A 20,566-nucleotide genomic window follows, 5' to 3' on the forward strand; every position below is an offset into this window, starting at 1 on the left:
TTAATATAATTTTGAAGTCTTTTTATTTAAATCTTCTAATTTTTTTAAAAAATCCCTAATGTAAAGAAACACAAGTTAGAAAAACAGAGAGGGCCACAGATCACCACTCAAATTAAACAGAGGATGGTAAGCCTGTGCTATCTCAATGGCAGCATGTGTTTGACACTATCCGTAGTCCTTTATCACACGGCAGCCATGTTGAGTCTCAGGGAAATAAAAACCTTTGTTTTTGCATGGCAAGCCTCGCACTGAGTTCGCGTCTGGCTGAGGCTTACCGTGCGAAAACAAAGCTTTTTATTCCCCCAAGACTCAACATGGCCACTGAGTGATAAGGGTCCAGTGCAGATGACAAAAAAAAAACTGCCCAAAAAACGTCCACTCCACAATAGCTCCAGTTTGCATCACAGCCATAATCTGGGTTGTAACTCAACACTTCTCAGTGGTTGATCTAAAAGAGAGGCCTGCCTGACCCAAATTTTGAGATTCTGAAGCATTTCCTATCCATGTCTAGCCTGATTCTCAGACAGTCCAGGTCGCTCACGGCCACACACTCTAAGGGGGAGAGTGTGTGGCTACAAGCGACCTGGACCATCTGAGAATCAGGCTAAACCATGTCTAGCCCCTTTTGATTGCCCTTAGGCACCTGCGGACTTTCTTTCATGAAAATCCTGGTTCCACCACTGCAAGGAGGATATCAATAACAACTCAGAAAACCATCTTACAAAAGCCAATTTACAGTAGGTGGTACAACGTCATTGTATGTGAAATGCTGAAGACAAGCCTATAATACAAATTGATTCACGAACCTATAACATATTTATCATTGCTTGTCATTGTCATGCATGATGCACTGTAAAATATTGTAGGATTTTGAGAGTTAACATTTTATAGACTTAGCCTGAATAATTATCATGTTGAAAGATGAGAGTTGTATCTAATACAATATTTTGCATGGCATAAATAATTTTATGATAATCCCTTGAGCAAAAGTCACACCACCGAAACATATGAGAGAGCTAATTTGGAGCAATTTGATTTAACAGCCAAAATTCCACAAGTGTGGGTTTTGATCAAGCGCCTTAATTTCCCATGCAAAACATTTTCTTAACTAATAAGCACAAATTTAAAAAAAATTCTTAAAAAAATATGCCAGAAGATATGCTGACTATGGATATGCTTCCATTCATTTTTGTTCAGGTAAGACCAAACAACAATAGTTAAACAAAAATATTAGCTTAGGACAAAAACGGATTCTCAAGTGATTTCTGAAATATCACAAGTCTTAATGATTAGTGCAGTCACACCATGACTGCCATGAAATCAGTGTAAAAATAAGAAAAGTGTTTTAAAGTCAAGCTTTTTACTTTTCAAGAAAGCTCAAAGAAGATAAGTTTTTTGAGAGTCTATGAGTTACAGTGCGACACACCTTACCATGGCCACCCAACAAACTTTTTTTACAAGTTAGCCAATCAGGATATCTTCCTCCTTATAATTTTATTCGTTGTTGCGACACTTGCCTGTTGGATTTTGCGAGGAGGCGTGACTGCTAATCAAATTCACGTATCCTGATTGGCTAACTTGTAGAAAAAGTTTGTTGGGTGGTCATGGTAAGGCGTGCCACACTGTAACTGAATCATTTCAAGATTACTAAAAAAACTTTCAGTCTTTTTCAAGGTGAAGACTATGTGGAGACTGGTTGGCACTAAATGTATTATTTTGTTTTCTGTTTGAATGTGAGACACTCCAAAAACCAGCTCACCTTTTGTTTCCTGAAACTTTCTTAGTTTATTGTACAATGATAAAATAATAATTTTTATTAATAAACTCACAGACTCGCAAAAAACGTATCAGCTTTGAGCTCTCCACGCAAAAACCAGGTATCTTTTACAGACTTCTCTTACTTTCTGTTCTTTCACTCCCAGGAGTGATCAATATATAATTTCTCCTTACATTATCAATACATTGTCAATCAGACAGGTGATGAGATTAAAGAAAATCACCAACAAAGTGATATTGTTTGATGTACATGTAACACCAAATTCTGTGAAGTAACTTTAAAAGAAAATGTATGGCAGTTGGTTAGGAGAACTAACATTCAGATCATGGAAATGAAAGGGTTGAGGTCACACTAAACTCCTTTAACTTTACCTTCATCAGCCCCCTACAAGTCAACCATTCCAATAAGCGAAAATTCTAAAACATTTAGTGAAAAGCATTATTGTACAAGTGTTCAATATAAAAAAATAATGTTAATGAAATTATTTTCCCTGTCTAATTTGAATATTAGATAATTATTTTTAAATAATTATTTTTAAATAATTATAGTTTGTTTAGTTAACAAATATTTGAATTTTAGTTTTTACAAGTCATACAAGTCTGATGTTCCTAGATCATAGATGTGACCATATTGTCTCATTCGACAACGATTCCTTACACAGAACGAGACAATACCATAACTCATTAACATAAAAGCTAAAAAGGATATGACGCAGAGCACTATTAACATTGTAAAATCCTGCTTTTGCTCTGGTGAAATTTTTAACAGCTGTTCAACAGCTTGTAATGAGCCATTGTTTGGTGCAGGCCCTATGCCGAGTATATGGCACATCAGGGGATAAATATTAACATTCTCAAATGGCTCAGAGAGGTAGTTCTCCTTGAAGGCAGGTCCGTGTGCAAGGAAAAAAGGATGCATATCAGGATATTTGTTACTGTAACCATGGTTACCAAGAAGATTCATCTGCGATGCATTTCTAGTGATAGACCACTGATCATCTGCCACGATAAAAATTGGCATGACACGCCGGTTACGCTTGTAATGAAATTCCTCTGGAATGTCATCTTTTAGATAAACATGAAGGTGTGGAATTCCTTTGAGCTTTTGGTAGGTCTTGTTTAGCATTCCTTCCTTGGGTAGGATATGAAAGAATGGCTGAGATTCATGGCCTGTGCTATGAGGATCCACAATAAGAGTGTACCAGGATGGAGGAACATAGTTATCCAAGATAATAATGCGAGAGTTGTTGACTGCTGCCATACCATGATCACTAGTGATGATCAAATTCACCTACAAGACAAAATTGATTAATTATTATTTTGTAACAGCTACACCTCCTTTAAGACTGCCCACCCAAAATGTCAAGTCTACAATCATGGACAAAACTTGTTAATTAAACTACAAATTTTGTGCATATCTTTCAATCTCCCTTAACGAAAGCACCACCTGGAGATTAACAAACCTTCACTTCCCCTCCCCCTAACTCAATGTTGCTTTGAAGACTGGATTTTACCAGCAGAAGACCAACATTGATGAGGGGAGGGGGCTGTGTTGTTGATGTATCACTGTAGCAGTCAAATTTGGAGATCAACTAAAAGTTTTTTTATAAACAGTTTTGTCCACAATATTATTGTAGCAAGTCTAGGGGGTCACTTATGGGAGGTGATTGCTTACAAGAGGTTTGAGCACAAGGGATACAATTTTTGAGTCATCAGGCCTTTGGAAGTTTCAGGGGCACAAATACATATATAACCAGGACGTCAAACTAAGAGCCTCCAAACTGGCCCACATGGCCATCTTGGTTACATGATACTAGTACTGCAGTGTTCCAGATAACTTTCAAAATCAGAGAGTCAATGAAGAATTTTGAGGGGTTAATAGCTCTGGTTCTCTCTAAATTTCCTTAAGTTTGCCATTTATTTTGTTGGGTCAGGAAGCCAGGCTTCTCAGGTTTTTGACCTGAGACCCCTCTCTTATCTGGAACACTGGTACTGGTGGGATTTTCATTCCAGTTCAAATTCACTCCAGTTCCCTCTCTTGGCTCTGTATTCGTTTGCATGATATCAGCACAAAATCTCTACCGGAGTGAGTCATGCCGGTGCGAAAACTTTCATCTCGGTCACTGTACTGGAGCAAGATTCTCATTCCAGTATGGAAACTCATTCCAATGTCACATAAACGCCGTATGTACAACTGTTAGTTCCAAAATTAAATCCCTCTCCCTGGAGTCGGGTATGGGTAGCGCAAGCGTACTCTTTAACATCCTAAAAAACCCCCTAACAATTACACAGCAGAGCTAAACAATTTCCAGTATAGCGTATCAGATTCAAATATGCATGAGATTTCTGAATGACTATTACCTTCTGTTAAAGGATAACTTGTTTGTGTGTATCACGTGATTTTATCACACTGTTTTAGGTTTCAAAATTCTATTTTCGGTAATAGCATTTCAATATATAGTTGTCGGTGTTCAACACTTAGTGTACAGTCGACTCCCGATAACTCGAACCTTCAAGGGAAATTGAAAAAGGTTCGAGTTATCGGGAGTTCGAGTTATCAAGGGTAAAATTATATAGAAAATGACCTGAAGGGAAAGGAAAATTGGTTCGAGTTAGCGCGGGGTTCGAGTTGGTGAGGGTTCGAGTTATCAGGAGTCGACCATACTTGTTTTATTATTCAAATTAAAAGGAGGAAATTAATGTAAGTTTTTTTTCACTTTTCTGAGTATTTTCTGGTTTGCCAATTTTCTTTAGAATTTATTCTTATACTTGAGTGTGTTTTAGTCAAATCATCACTATCATCAAGCATATTTGTCTTTAACTGTCATTCTGTGATTAGGTACTGCTCATAGTCCAGTTGACTTGTCATAGCATAATTCAGTTTTTTTTATAGTAGATTATATTGGAGCACGTTATTCAAGACTAAACCGTAAATGAAGGAGCTGTTCTTTCGACACTGAGTATCAGGTTTTGGTGTCGCCTGTTTAACACCTCTTGTTTACAGACGTAATTTAATAAGGCGCTCGCTAAACATAGAAAATAGCGGCTACGTGTACAGCGGATCGCGCTATTGTGTAGGTTAACATTGAACACAAAAGTGTTCAGAAATAACATTTACTGTAAAAACCACAGCTAACTTATACCTGATTCAGCAGTCCCCGACTTCGTAAATTTCCCAGCAGATAACTAGTTACGTTGTCCATTCTCCGAATAACACTGCTTACTTCTGGAGAATCCGGACCAAACTTATGTCCGCTGTGATCAGGCTCATTAAAATAGGCGGCAAGGAAGCTAGGAGGATCATCTTCTTCCAACATAGTGATGAGATAATCGATTCTTTTCTCAAAAGACAGCGAGCCATCGTAGTTAAGATAATGTGTGGGATAATGCCCATTTATTTTCACTTCAGAACCGGGCCAGAAAACGACGGCGCTCTTTTTCCAAGCTCTTTGATTCGTTATCCAAATTGGCTCCCCGTTCCACCACTTTGATTCAAGATAACGTTTCGAAGCTACATCGATGTAGAACGTTTCGTTGAAAACGGGATCAAAAAAAGTATTTGCAACAATTCCATGGTTTTCTTCGTAAAGCCCCGTCACCAGTGTGAAATGATTCGGGAATGTCTTGGTCACAAAAGTGTTTATGAGATGCTTAGCTTTCACTCCATTTCGTGCGATGAAATCCAAATTTGGTGTAGGAACTTTATCCATATAGTCCCACCGGAAACCATCATAGGAAATCAGTATTACGGTCGGCTGTGCTAGCGTGATTTTCTCGTTCACGGACGCGAAGGTACCACTATTAGGCAGAAATAAGAATAAAATAGTCAAAACATGAAATCTTTCAATTTTCATGGTGGAAGAAAAGCGAAAAACTTTCGGAATAGAACCATTTGATCGCCTGGAGCAAGTTTCTTCCGGAGTTTGGATACCAGCTGCGCGACAGCTCGCTTAGAACCCTGGGTAAATAACGGCGAGAGACCGCTGACTAGCAACTGTTCAGCTTTCCAACAACTGCGAGTGAGAAAATCGTTTCATTAAAGACAGTAAAAACAACCACAAAATATTGTTAGGTTTTGTTGATCTCATTTTGCAAGGAAGGTGGTCGCTTTCCATTAAGCCGAGATTTTCAGTTTAAATAAATGTAAATGTATGAAACATATATTTTGAACTGCGGATGAAAGATCAAATAGAAGAAAGATCCTCGCAGTTACTACGCAACTTAAGTAGTTGCGAAAAGAAGGCCTGAAAAAAATTCAGGCTTGAACGGGATTCGAACCCATGACCTCTGCGATGCCGCTGCAGTGCTCTACCAACAGAGCTATCAAGCCAACTGGGAACAGGCCATATTGTGAGTTCGTAATATATATACCCGTGAAGGATGAATCAGTTCAACCAGTCATGCAAATTAATTAAATGGTACGCACGGTTCAATGCAAACGGTCGGAACTGATTTTTCGGAACAAACGGACACGGAAAATCAGTTTCCGGAATTTCCAACTGAAAACTTTTGGCTAAATAGAAAGTGCCCCACCCACCCCCTCCCCCACCCTCCCCCTGCCAAAACAGGACAATTGCAAAACTTCTCCAGTCTCAGGATTTTGCCGTGACGCTCACGGTTTTCAGTTCAGTCTCACGGTCTCACGACGAGACACAAAAATCTCACGATAAGCAGAGTCACAAGCTGAAAGGATACAATTTCCTTCTATAATTTCATTTTTGGCTTGCTTACTTGACTTTCAATAAGTGTAAATATATGAAACATATATTTTAAACTGCGGATAAAAGATCAAACAGAACAAAGATCCTCGCAGTTACTACGCAACTTAAGCAGTTGCGAAAAGAAAGTCTAAATAAAAAAGTTGCGTAGCAACTGCAAGGATCTTACTTCTGTTTGATTTTTCATCCGCAGTTCAAAATATATGTTTCATATATTTACACTTATTTATTCATCCTTCACGGGTATATTGCGAACTCACAATATAATCAGCTCCCAGTTGGCTTCATTGCTTAGCTGGTAGAGCACTGCACCGGCTTCGCAGAGGTCATGGGTTCGAATCCTGTTCAAGCCTGAATGTTTTTTTTTTTTTTTTTCAGGCTTTCTTTTCATAACTGCTTAAGTTGCGTAACTTTAGGTCTAGTGTTTTGGGATTGATAAAAATGTCGTTTCGAGTGCGGAAAAAAGGTCAGTTAAGATTTTCGGAAAGGAAATAAGGCCTAAGGTTTTCGGGAAATGGACAAAGAAGCCCTAGCAATTTCGAAAAGACTGAATTTGCCCTAGAATGACCGAACAGATAAAAATATTATAGCGCGGCCTGAAATGAACCTACAAAGCTTTAAAGGCACTCCAGATAGCCTAAAATAGCGTTTCAAAGGATCTGAGAGAAAACTGTCTTTGGATGCCCCTGAGCACTGCATCGGCATCGCAGAGGTCATGGGTTCGAATCCTGTTCAAGCCTAAATGTGTTATTATTTTTTTTTTTCAGGCTTTCTTTTCGCGACTGTTTAAGTTGCGTAGCAACTGCGAGGATCCTTCTTCTGTTTGATCTTTTATCTGCAGTTCAAAACGTGTGTTCCATATATTTACACTTATTTATTCATCCTTCACGGGTATATTACGAACTCACAATATGACCAGCTCCCAGTTGGCTTCATAGCCCAGTTGGTAGTGCACTGCACCGGCATCGTAGAGGTCATGGGTTCGAATCCCGTTCAAGCCTTTATTTTTTTTTCAGGCTTTCTTTTCGCAACTGCTTAAGTTGCGTAGCAACTGCGAGGATCTTTCTTCTGTTTGATTTTTACTTGACTTTCTTCTTTGCAAGTCTCTCCTGGCGATAAACCGCTGTCCAAAGAGCCTGAAGACTCTGGGTACGAGATTGTCTGTTCGCTTGAAACACAGTTCATAACCATATTTAGTATAAATCTACTAGCATTCTATCACAAATGCTGTTCTCTTATTGGCTACCCTACTCACTATCTATTTTGTTGTAGATAGTGAGTAGCCTAACAGTGTTCGGATGTCAACAAAATGGCGGCCGCTTCTTCGCGTTTTCGAAGTGTCTGTGAAGAGGATTTTGGATACTTATACTAGCCGAGGTGTTTCCAGAGAAGACAAAAATTGCAACGAAATGTGGAATGAAGATTTTTCACTGTACGAAAAGGAGTCGAATCAAGAGTTAAATGATTTTATTCTTCATTCACATTTTTAAAGGTCAGCAAATTTTATAATAAGTTGCGTTTCACTGACGCATTTTTTTAAAAACCTGGCTTCCAATACAATACAAAAGGCCCTTTGACGTCAGTATATCTTTGATTGTCATTTTAAAATAAAAAACTCGGCTCCTCAGTTTAGTTTCGAGTGAATGATGGTTTAATATAAAAGGCTTAAATGAAATGCAAAGACGCGCACACAGAAAGCGAAACGGTAAAGTGCACGTGTATGCCCGAAGTCAAACCGGACGCGCCGAGAATTAAAAATCGAAACTACTATAACCAAGAGGGTGTAAGTTGAGCAATTAATCCGTCTGGGCACGTGCTTGCCCAAACAGGGTAAATTATCAATCACGTCCCTAAACTGTATTTCGATCTGACGGATGTATTCAACATCCCAAATAACAAACGAACGTTTCATTTTCCAGTCTTGAGTGTTTCGCATTTGAGCTTTTGTTGTTCCTTTTCAAATTTTTGGTTCTTTTGTTTTCGATCGTTAGGTACTACCAAAAAACTTTGTTATTCCCGCTACTGTGTTGGATATTCCCAATTGTGACGATTTGTGAAGTGTCAGAGGCATTTTGGTAAGTAGAAATATTTCCATGGCCAAAGCTTGTTCTCTTGTACGGCCTTTGTATAGATTAGCGTTGACTTATGCATATGTGAAGAGCAAATTAAAGAAATAAATTAAGATGTCTTTTGTTGACTGACAAGCAAAAAATTTACATGAGCTTCGAAATCAAAGAATGAAGAAATACGGCTGGGATATAGAATAGTCTCTGTAATGAAACTCTGATGGCGTTAGAATACAACTTTAGTGATAGAAAGAGGGCATCGTATGTTCTGTAACATATAATTTCTTCTAATTCGTTAAAAGGGGTGATTTTAGAAAAGAAGCTAAGGCATTTTAGCTGCGCTTTCGACCGAAATTGAATAAAAGTGTTTACAATTGATTCTGGGTTTTTGGTTAACCTTTCAACTGCTGAAATTTAAGCAAAACCCCTCAGATTTACACCCCTAAAGTAAAATTTTTGAACAATTTTAACACCTGCAAATTGCAACCGGTCTACCTAAAATATTGTTTGAAATTGTGGTTTAAACACTAAGTTCCTTTATATTGGAAGAGAACGTTGAAAGTTCTTAGTCGAGCATGCACAGAAAGCAGTAAATTTCCCTACGCGGTCGCCTTTTTCTTTACTTTAATTTATTCCCCTCTTTGTCTCTCCTTTGTCCGCTGGTCCGTGGAATTAAATTTTGAGCTAAATAGATTTTTTTTTACCAGATAGGAGTATTTGGTAGTAGGCCGAATTTTCTTACCATTTTGTGGCGAAAAATCTCCTTGGTTTTCGGCCCACTTTAACGATGAAATTTGATCCGATTTTACGCATTTAATTGTACATTTTCGGCTTCACTAGCTTATTGTCGAAAACAGTTCACATGACCAAAACTAATGATGTCGCAGCGGTACAAGTGGCTTATCACCAAAGTACGCAGAGATCCGCGCTTAGCAGTTTAAAAGTTAACATTGTTTGTTATCCTTTTTCCGTGTTTGCGTTCAATTTAAATACGTGAAATTTGCCCCACAAGTGACCTTAATTTTTTTTATATATAAAAAACACTGACATCAGTTCACGACAGTCGCAATTTCAGTTTCAATCTTATCCATGCAGGCAAATAAGTGGCTGTTTTTAACATGAATTCTGTGGAGATTTTTGTTGTTGTTGTTGTTGTTGTTGTTATTTTATGTTCACGCTATGTACTCAAAGACCATAGCAAAAGCTTGTTATGATTATGATTATAAAATTAGTCTTAAAAGCTCTAAATTATTCAGTTGCTTTATTTTGGAGTTGAACGGTTGACTTTCTTATTTCCTGATTTGTATTTCAACGTAACAACAGTCCGTATTTTCGCGTTGTTCCGTGTATAGCTTGCCTCGTTATTAAGACATTTGGGTGCTTTGTTGACCAACAATTCGTAAGGAAAGCATCGAGCCACTTAAAACTAAATAATCCTATATCTCAAAGACGAAGCACATGGCAGTCACGTGGACAGGAAACAACAGAAAACAAATCATCGGCTTGTTTACAAAATCAAAGAAAAGAGCACTCGACTGACACAAAAAACGAACCACTCAGACTTATAAACAAAACACCTAAACTCGACTGAGAGTCGGTGATTTCCAGTAACGGATCAAAATGTTAGTGTTGACTGAAAGACCCAATCAATACCCAGAACTTGACATACAAAGAATAGCCTCCATTTGGCGCGAAAATATGCTCAGATATTTGTCCGCAGACATTATCTGTTCCGAGAAGCGAACAGTTTTCCGAGAGCGAAGCTCGAGGAAAACTGTGAGCTTCGAGGAGCAGCTAATGTCCAAGGACAAATATCTGAGCATATTTTTAAAGTCTAATGGAAGCTATTGTGGTTATTATCCTTCTAATATCTTTCGCAACATGTAGCAGCGAGCTTGAGTATGAACATTTTGTTTAAGAACAGTTTACCATCAAAAACGGTTTAGCGCGTATGTTGTTTCCTGATACTGCTTTATCGACCACCAGGTTTATCTCTCCTTCTGTCTCAAAAGCAAACCGTTCCCCCATCTTGACATTAATTTTAATTGCAATTTTGACGCGCCTTGAAGTTTTTGAAATTGGGGAATATCACTTGGGGAATATCATCGGATATTCCCCAGTTTTAGCTGGGGTATATTCGGTCACGTGAGGCGTTTAGACCAATCGCGCGCGAGTGAAAATATTTGATGGATTATAACATCATATATTCAACACTCCGTATTACCAATGGACGTTTCATTTCTGAGTCTTGGCTCTTTCGTATTTCAACTTTTGTTGTTCCTTTTCAAATTTTTAGTGCTTTTGTTTTCGATCGTTGGGTGATATCAGAAAACTTCGTCTATCTCGCTACTGTGTTGGATTCTGGCCATTCCCGATTGTGACGATTTGTGAAGTGCTTAAGCATTGTGTTAACGGTAGAAACATTTTCAAAGCTTGTTCTCTTGTCCGGCCTTTTAATATATCACCTTTGCGTTGACTTATGCATATGTGAAGAGCAAAGAGATAAGATATCTTTTGTTGACTAACATGCAAATTTTACTTGAGCTTCTGAATATCATGAACCTGGAAAAAAAACAGGGAATACAATTAATCCCCCTGTAACGAAACTCTAATGGCGTTAGAATACAACTTTAGTGATAGAAAGAGGACATCGTATTTCCTGTAATAAGTACTTTCGTTAAAATGTGTGATTTTAAAAGGAGACGTTTTAGCTGCGCTTCCGACTGAAATTGAATAAGAGTGTTTTCAATTGATTCTGGGTTTTTGGTTAACCCGGTTTCAACTACTGAAATTCGAGTAAAACCCCTCAGTAAGGAATCGATCCTTCACATCCGTACGCTTTACAAGCCTACTGAAACTTTTCAGTATACACATTAAACCTCAAGCCATCCACTGGGTGTGAAGCACTCACTTCAGACCACTGAAAACAAACTCTTCTGAGACAACGCTCGAAGAAAGAATCTCCAATTTTAACTCGCGCCTCATAACGCCCGGATACCCTCACAAGATGATACAGACAACGTTATCAGAAGTCAACTTCGCCGAAATACAGTTGGCTCTACAACAAAACAAAAAATTCGTAAACAAATCTTGCCTTTTGTTAAAACATACCACCCATCGGTGCGTAACCTCAAAATACATTGACGCAAAACTGGAACTTAATACAAAATCAGCCTTTGCTGAAAAGCATATTCAAAAATCCGCCAATTATATCCTACAAGAGAGGACAATCTCTTAAAGACAAGCTCGTAAGGGTAATAATATAAGGTAGCGTTCATAAAAACGTTTACAACATAAAGCTGTGAGTCGTGCAGGCCTGTCATTTCTATTATTATCGAATACCGAGCACCGCATACAGTATAGTATTCGTGGCATCTCAGACAAGTATATTTAGTTGTTACGAAACAAGAAGAACAAGCACATTCCTTTTTTCCCGCCATCTTGTTCAGAATGAAGTCCTTTTGCGCATGCCAAGTCGATGGAACGTGCAGACCTCTGGGATGGTTCGGCACATGTAAAAGTTCGACGTCTGAATCGAAGTCGAACTTTTGCCGTTCTATTCGACTGGCGCAGTCGAATAGAACGGCGGGTCAAACCAAATACAAATCTGTCGATCCTAACTTATCCATACGTCGATATTAACATGCACCGAACCAAATGATTAGGTTCGGCTCATGTAAAGTTCGACGTATGAGCCGGGCCTAACAAAACCGCGTTCTAAGCCATTTTCAATTTTGCCAACAGTCATGTCTAAGTATTGTCCACTTCGGACGGTAGCAAAAAGGCTTGCATCTCAGACTAGAAAACTATTTATCTACTTAAAATAACCCACTTATAAACAGATGTGGAGGCCCACTGATTGTCTTAAGCCGCGGCCTAAGTAAGACTCTGTTTAAATAACTGGCCCTAACTTTTTCTTTAATTTGGAAAACGATTTTGAAAGTTCTTGTTCGGGCATGCGCAGAAAGAAGAAAACTTCTCTAAGCTGTCGCCTTTTTCGTTATTTGGTTTTCCCTTTTTCGATGACTTGAATTTTACATTAAGATTCAGGTCAGATCAGACTGTGTTAGCTCACTACAGAAATATGACTTCAGAAAGACTTCTAAGTTCGCGCAGTGCCCGTACTATAATTGGCGATTGATCCAATGAAGGGAGAGCATACACTAACCGTGACGAATGATTCCGACAATTAATAGGCGATCGAAATATTCATGAAAACGCTTTTTTATGACCTGAAAATTTTATTCAACACGTTATGCTGTCGGTGTTTTAGTAGTGATTGAACTCTTGAGTTACGAACTTCTTGGGGATTCGGCAAACACTCATTAAATTTACGTTTGAGAGCTCATTGTTTCAAAAACGATATTTTTGACATGTAATTCTGAATTAAACACTTTTTTCTAGGGCCTGTTTATATGGAGGCCGGCCATCCCGCTTACTGGGCTGCCCCTGTAAGTTGGGATAAAATTTTTCTTGTGTTTATATGGGAAAAAAATCACCCCGCCAGCCTGGCTAGAGTTGGTCATGTGATAATTTTGGCGCCAAATGTCAAAATTCGCACGCGAACAATGTTTTCAGCACTTTGGTAGGCGGGCTAACTTTGAAGCCTAGCTTGCCGAGAGCCTTGCAGCTCGTTAGCAAAATCTCGACAAGCTGGCTAGCCCGCCTACCATATAAACTTAACGAGATTTTTTATGACAAAATGGTGTCCGGGCTGGTCTGCCTCCATATAAACCGGACCCGTTTGGGGCTGTTTCATGGAGGGAGGAAGATCCTAGAAGGTGAAACAACTTTTCGTTTAGTTTACATGCAGAAATTTCGGTCGGGGTGGTTACCAAGTGGAGAAGGAAAAGAGGAAAAATTGTCTGCCTTTAGCAGCTGAACATCCGGCTGCCGCCATGTTTGTTCTTTTTTGTTCCTCGTACTAGGATCTTTCAAGTGAAGGTAATTTACATGGTGCTAGGATCTTCCTATGTCTCAGCTAAGTACAACATTTTGCATGAAATAAATGTGATGGTATATTTCAAGCCTGGTGAATGAATGAGAATGATGTATTATTCTAGAAAATGATATAGGCATACTAGGAAAAGAGAAATCCGAGTGCTCCTATGAGGAATCGAACCTAAGACCTTCCGATTACTAGTTCGGAAGCTCTACCACTGAGCTACAGGAGACTCGTGGGAACTAAGGCCATTAAACTAGGTTCGTGCTAGCAGTATGCAGGATATTTGTCCCATAAAGTACTCGGATTTCTTTTTTCCGAGTATGCCGGTGTCACTTTCTAGAATAAAGTAATACATCATTCTCATTTTGCATGTATAGTAACTACAGAAAACATATGGCGGTAGAGGATCTTTCCCCCTCCAAGTAAACAGCCCCTTAAAATCAATTTTTGTACATTGTGCATACTCGTCTCAGTGATAATTTTTCTTAGTCGTCTCGCAGTGACGTTTGAGCAATAAAAAGTCAGTCTTACAACTGAAAACTGGAACATAATTGAAAGACAATCTGTCATACTCTTGAAACAGAGTAAAAACACGCCCTGCAGACCCTCCACGATGGTTGGTTGTTAGGGCTTTTCCTCCCGCAACTCTCAAAACTGAGAGTTATAGGCTATAGACAAAAGTAGAATGCATTGAATGTAACGAGACTTGGAAGGGAAGTAGGTGGATGAATTAATGAATGAATGAATTATTAATTAATTATTAATTTGGCATCAGAATTACAGTCGAACCAGGTCAAGCGTACCCCCCTAGATTCTATTAATGAATCTATTATTTGAAAATTGAACGCGTTAGTCGTTTCAAGTATTCAAATCAAAATTCGATTTTTGATTGGATAATACGAACAAGCATGAAACCAGAAAACCAGAAAGCCCGCCGGAAAACCCCCCTCAACATATTCAAAGCGGAAATTCTTGATTTATATAATAGTATTTTCCAAAAACCAGATTTCTCGTGACTTGCAGCAGTCATCGCGTACTGTCAGAAAGAAAATTCGCCATTTTCAACCGGGCATGGTGTAAGTGGGTCCTGTCGGGTAAGTTTAAACTCACTAATGATCACTAAATAGACATTTTACGTTTATGCACTGGCGTTTATTCCGTTAGTTTTTCAAAAAAAAAAAAGGATTGGAAGCGTTTTATCGTAATAAGCGGTTCTCTTTTTGAGGTATATGCAAATTAATTTAGCGAAAAGTATGCGAACTCACAGTGAAAGATGTTCATTTCAGTTGACCCTCGACAATGGCTATGACCTACGGCACATGTGTTTCGCTATTCTTCGCGGTATAATGGACAGTCTGGTAAAATATATACCATACTTTTTCATGCTACAAGGTGGGTAATGCTATACATGAAAGATAAATTGGAATTTTTCAGCCCGACTCAGTTGCAAGCGCTTGACTTTGTGCTCTTGCCATGACCGAATTTGCATAATGAAAGTGTCAACAACATGCGGGAACAGTTTGAACGAACGAGCTGTTTCAAATGTACTGTAGTTTGAATTTTACAGGCTATTGCTTTTACTGTTAGCGCGGATCAATGTTCAAATTAAAAGCCAATAAAAATCGAATTTTAATTTGAACTTGATCCGCGCTAACAATGAATGAATGAATGCATTCTTTGAAACGACTAATGGATTCAATTTTCAAATAATCGATCCATTAATAGAGTCTAGGGGGGTACGCTTGACCTGGTTTGACTGTAAAATTCAGGAAAATAATGTGAAAAATGCTGTATTGGTTTTCGGTATAGAATTTTATGATTTCTGGTGAAAACCCCACCTCAATCGGATAAAAAGGCGTGAAGCTACAGCTAATTAAAGAAATTCAAATTTCCCGCCACATGACCATATATGGTCAAACTTTAGGGGTATTTAAACGTGAAAACAATAAAAAATATCGTAACGGAGAAAAGACAAAGTTGCGTAAAATCAAAATTGTAGTTTTTTTGTTTTATCACCTGATAAAACACAGCATACTAATAAGGATATAAAGTCACTGCACGTGATGTATTATCGACCATTTGAAAGGTCAATGGGCTTATGTCTTATTAATGATTTTTAAAGGAAGCGACAAAATGCCGGTGTCAAATGCAATCTCTGGTTTCGCCAGGCATACTCGGAGATTAATCCAAGTGCTCCTATTAGGAGTCGAACCTAAGACCTTCCGATTACTAGTTCTGATGGCTAGTTATCGGAAGGTCTTAGGTTCGACTCCTGATAGGAGCACTCGGATTTTTTTCCGGGTATGCCTGTCATTTACTGAATAATACATCATTCTCATTTATTCCCCAGGCTTAAAATATTTCATCATATTTATTTCCATTGCGTATAATGATATTGTTGGCAGTTTAGCAGTTTGGCAGTTACAGCTTAAAATTAAAATAAACCACTCCCCAAGCTCAACAAAGGACACAGCAATCGTGAAAGGAGGCGGCAGTTTCATACACTGTCTTTTTTAATAGTTTGTAGCATCCTAGTGACTGTTACGTTCTATAAAACTGTTTTCGCCTTACTGGCCGCTTTCAAAAAACAGGGTGGACACTCAACACTGTTTTGGCAACATAAAATGGCTTCAAACTACTCTTGCTTCTATTTTCTTTTTCTGTTTTCTAGTTACGACAGTTATGGACAACAAAGACAAAATTTTCTGGACCATCTCTGTTGGTATGCTCGTAGCTGGTATTCTTCTCAACACAAGTCGAGTTCTGCATGCTATTGATTTATGCAGGGAATGTTTAATTCTCTTAAACAACAAAGCCCTAGCAAAGGAAAAGAAACTTGTCGAATCAACCAACGGGGGGATATACTTATTATTATTTAAGGCGCACTGCTTTCTTAACGATCACACAAGGGGGCTAGAATACGGAAGAAAACTACTGGACTTTCTTCGAGGCGTTGGCTTAAGAGCCAAAGAAGGTGAGGTAACCTTTCAAATGGCAAAATTATATAAATTTCAAAGCGAATATAAAGAAGCAAAAAGGCTTTACCAGAAAGCACTGACGATCATGATAGAAAATGGCGACAAGAAAGGAGAGGCCATATGTTATGGAAACCTTGGAAGTGTGTCTCAATGTCTTGGTGAATATGGAAAAGCTGAAGAATATCAAAGGAAAGCACTTGCGATAAGAAAAGAAACTGGCGACAAAAAAGAAGAGGCTACGTGTTGTGGAAACCTTGGAACTGTGTATCTTTCTGTTAGTGAATATGCAAAGGCTGAAGAATATCTAAAGAACGCACTTGCGATGAAAAAAGAAGTTGGCGACAAGAAAGGAGAAGCCGCGTGTTATGGAAACCTGGGAAATGTGTATCTTTCCCTCGGTGATTATGCAAAGGCTGAAGAACATCAAAAGAAAGCACTTGCTATAATAAAAGAAATGGGTGACAGGGAAGGAGAAGCCACGTGTTATGTAAACCTGGGATGTTTGTCTGAATCTTATGGTGAATATGGAAAAGCTGAAGAATATCAAAGGAAAGCACTTGCGATAGAAAAAGAGATTGGCGACAAACAAGGAGAATCCTCGTGTTATTTAAACCTGGGAAATATGTATATTTCCCTCGGTGAATATGCAAAGGCTGAAGAACATCAAAAGAAAGCACTTGCTATGATAAAAGAAATTGGTGACAGAGAAGGAGAAGCCACGTGTTATTTAAACCTGGGATGTCTGTCTGAGTCTCTTGGTGAATATGAAAAAGCTGAAGAATATCCGAGGAAAGCGCTTGCGATAACAAAAGAGATTGGCGACAAAAAAGGAGAATCCATGTGTTATTTAAACCTGGGAAATGTGGATATTGCCCTCGGTGAACTTGCAAAGGCTGAAGAACATCAAAAGAAAGCACTTGCTATAATAAAAGAAATTGGTGACAGGGAAGGAGAAGCCACGTGTTATGTAAACCTGGGAAATGTGTCTCTATGTTGCGGTGACTATGGAAAAGCTGAAGAATATCAAAGGAAAGCACTTGCGATAAAAAAAGAAATTGGCGACAAAAATGGAGAGGCCGCATGTTATGGGCACCTAGGAACTTTGTTTCGTTCTCTTGGTAAACATCCTGAGGCGAGAAGGTATCATGAGAAGGCACTTGCTATGAGCAAAGAGATCAGAGACATCCGTGCAGAGGCTAACTGGCACTTTCAACTTGCATTAGATGCGACGGCAGACAAAAATGCAGGTCATCAATTATTTTCGAATCTCTTTGCAAGCATTGGCAAGAGCGAGAAAATGCGAAGTTTTCTTGGACGCAATGACCAATTTAAGATATCACTTTTTGAAACGCATAGTCATTCCTATCATTTACTCAGCACGCTGCTTTGCGCTAGAGGAAATCAGAAAGAAGCTGTTTGTGCTCTAGAACTTGGACGAGCCAGAGCACTGGCAGACTTGATCTCAGGCCAGCATTCTGCTCAACAGCAAATATCAGTCAGTCCACCGTCATGGGCTGACATTGAAAGGATCGCGAAGAAAGAAAATAACAGTAGTTGTCTATACATTTCATATTTTCATCATCATATGTTCTTGTGGGTCCTTAAAGGAAACAAACCAATACATTTTCGTAAGAAAGACGTCAACGAATGTTTTGTTAACAAGGGATTGGAAAGAAATGTCGATCAAGTTTTTAGCGAGGAATGCTTTAGAAGGTTTATTGTCCCCCCTCAAGAGCGCTGCGAAGATCGATCACTGTCGTTTTTAAAAGCCAGCGACTCAACACGTGAAAAAGCCGAGGAAGGAAGCTTGAAAGTTTACCGCCCAGTAGAGGAAGAAGAAGAGGAAAACCTAGAACCCGTTCCCACTCTGACCGAGCGTTACAGAATGATCATCGCTCCTGTGGCTGACTTCCTTGACCAACCTGAACTCGTGATTGTTCCTGATCGCGCCTTGTACAAAGTTCCATTTGCAGCATTAAAGGATGAAAATGGGAAATACCTGTCACAGACTTACAGAATCCGCATTGTTCCTTCTTTGACGACTCTCGGGCTCATTCAGGACAGTCCAGCAGATTATCACAGTAGAACCGGAGCACTGATAGTGGGCGATCCAGACGTCAGGGACGTGTATTATAAGGGATGCTTTGGGGTCCTTTCTAAATTGCCCTCTGCAAGAGAGGAAACAGAGATGATCGGAAAACTGATCAGAGCTGAGCCTTTGTTAGGGAAGCAGGCAACTAAGGAAGCAGTTCTTCGAAGCATACAGTCTGTAAGTCTGATTCATTTTGCTGCTCATGGTGATGCTGAAAGAGGAGAAATTGCGCTTGCTCCGCAACACCCAATGAACGGACCTGCCACCGAGAAAGACTACCTGTTGACAATGGCGGACATTTCACAAGTTCAACTGCGTGCAAAACTTGTAGTACTCAGCTGTTGCCACAGCGCACAAGGACAGGTTAGAGCTGAGGGAGTTGTTGGAATAGCTCGAGCTTTCTTAGGATCCGGTGCACGCTCAGTGTTGGTGGCCCTGTGGGCCATACCAGACGAAGCAACAAAGAAACTGATGAGTCGTTTCTATGAGCACCTTGTTCGTGGGGAAAGTGCCAGTGAGTCTCTTTACCAGGCCATGGAGTGGATGAGAAATAACGGCTATTCTGATGTGGGAGACTGGGCGCCTTTCATGCTGATTGGAGATAACGTGACGTTTGATTTTGGACAGTAAAGGTTAGTTTTACCATTGAATTACATTATTACGGGTGCTGAATGAATTATTTAAGAAAACGTTCCTATACTTGGACTATTCTTATTTGATTTATGTTTATCGTATAAGATGAACGGCAATTGAAAAAAATGAAAAAATTCCGTCCAGTCTGCTTCTGAGAGCAAAACGAAAAAACATAAAATACTGATTCAGTTTATACCAACAACGGTATAGGTAACAAAAGAACACTATTAGTGGACATACCTAAAACGCGTTTTTCAGAGTTGTTATAACGCCATTTTGTGCTGAAATATGTGTGTGGGAGACCCAGAATTTAAGCTTCAGACTTCCCAATCCAGTTGTTCACTTCCCTGTTCATCTTTCTCATCTCTAGTCCTACATAATCTGATCTGTCAGCTGGGTTCTATGTTTTTATGTATTCCGAGAAGAATTAGTATTGATTTGTTAGAACATGAAAGTCGACTAATGGATCCGTTCAATACGTTTATGCTGTTCCTATCAGACCAACTGTACATTAAGAAAGCAACCTGATCCCTCCAATAAATCTTATGCCTTCCTCTTTGTCAGTTATCAACAAAGGTGTAGAGGTATGTTCATAAAAGCAGAATATAACACTGACTCCAAAATCTAATTTTTTTATCAGTTGCAGGTGTCTCACATTGGCCGAGGAATGCCTGACAAATTGGAACTTTCCTTAGAAAGAAGACGTCTGTACATTTAACAGTAAACTACAGTAAACGTTTTCAAAGAACACTCAATCACTTCGACTGAAGGCGTCATTAATTTATCAGACTCTTATTACTCAGATTCATCTAAGTTCACTGATTCCGTTGTTTGTTTGTAAAGTGATCTGCTTCAAAAGCTAGTCATTAAGCAGCTTCTGCTTGACCAGCGTGAATTAGATAACGGTCTCTTTAGATTCAAAAACAGACTGTTTTATATAATGCCACAATGCGTCTATGCAAATTCTAAGGCAAACCTGGACGGAGATACTGTTAACAAATTCTCCTGGAAGTGAGACCCTCTATAGAAAATGAATACAGGTTATCATCCTACCTTTTAGAGATCTACAATGCCGTTTTCATTTGGTACCTCTAGCTCTCAAAATTTACGCAGGAAAAGTTGTTGCGGTTGTATTTTACAACGCCTACTGTAGTGAGGTGAAAGCACTTGGTCGTCGTGACTGATTTCAGTTTCTGAGGGGCTAAACTTGTAAATGTCAATCCGATCCCAGTTTTTAGCTTTGACACAAAATATTTTTTTTGCTGTTTCTCGTAGAGACACGAAAACTTAACGTTTAGGAATTTTCTTTCTAGCTGCAGCACTTGATTTCCATGTATTTGTGGTACAAACAACTCGGC

General features: G+C 39.0%; 2 protein-coding genes across 2 annotated transcripts; one reads left to right on the top strand and one right to left on the bottom strand.

Moving 5' to 3' along the window:
- On the bottom strand, positions 1 to 5,719 carry LOC146448515 (ectonucleotide pyrophosphatase/phosphodiesterase family member 5-like). The gene is made up of 2 exons (XM_085102512.1): positions 4,920 to 5,719; positions 1 to 3,067 (listed from the first exon to the last, which is right to left on the bottom strand). Exons 1-2 carry the CDS (start codon positions 5,628 to 5,630, stop codon positions 2,360 to 2,362), a joined length of 1,419 nt encoding a protein of 472 aa, XP_084958638.1. The 5' UTR covers positions 5,631 to 5,719; the 3' UTR covers positions 1 to 2,359.
- Positions 5,720 to 8,377: 2,658 nt separating this feature from the next.
- Positions 8,378 to 20,353, top strand: LOC146448516 (uncharacterized). Its single transcript, XM_085102500.1, has 3 exons — positions 8,378 to 8,569; positions 16,177 to 19,207; positions 19,849 to 20,353. The coding sequence occupies exon 2, from the start codon at positions 16,188 to 16,190 to the stop codon at positions 19,203 to 19,205; it is 3,018 nt and encodes a 1,005-aa protein (XP_084958626.1). The 5' UTR covers positions 8,378 to 8,569; positions 16,177 to 16,187; the 3' UTR covers positions 19,206 to 19,207; positions 19,849 to 20,353.
- Positions 20,354 to 20,566: the final 213 nt, after the last annotated feature.

Source organism: Pavona decussata, unplaced genomic scaffold (assembly GCF_977016875.1).
Source record: "Pavona decussata unplaced genomic scaffold, jaPavDecu1.1 SCAFFOLD_912, whole genome shotgun sequence".
NCBI lineage: Eukaryota > Metazoa > Cnidaria > Anthozoa > Scleractinia > Agariciidae > Pavona > Pavona decussata.

Coding starts and splice junctions, on each gene's coding strand:
- LOC146448515 (XM_085102512.1), bottom strand. CDS start 5,630: ATGAAAATTGAAAGATTTCATGTTTTGACTATTTTATTCTTATTTCTG. Junction 3,068..4,919: donor GTCGGGGACTGCTGAATCAG/GTATAAGTTAGC, acceptor TTTGTCTTGTAG/GTGAATTTGATCATCACTAG.
- LOC146448516 (XM_085102500.1), top strand. CDS start 16,188: ATGGACAACAAAGACAAAATTTTCTGGACCATCTCTGTTGGTATGCTC.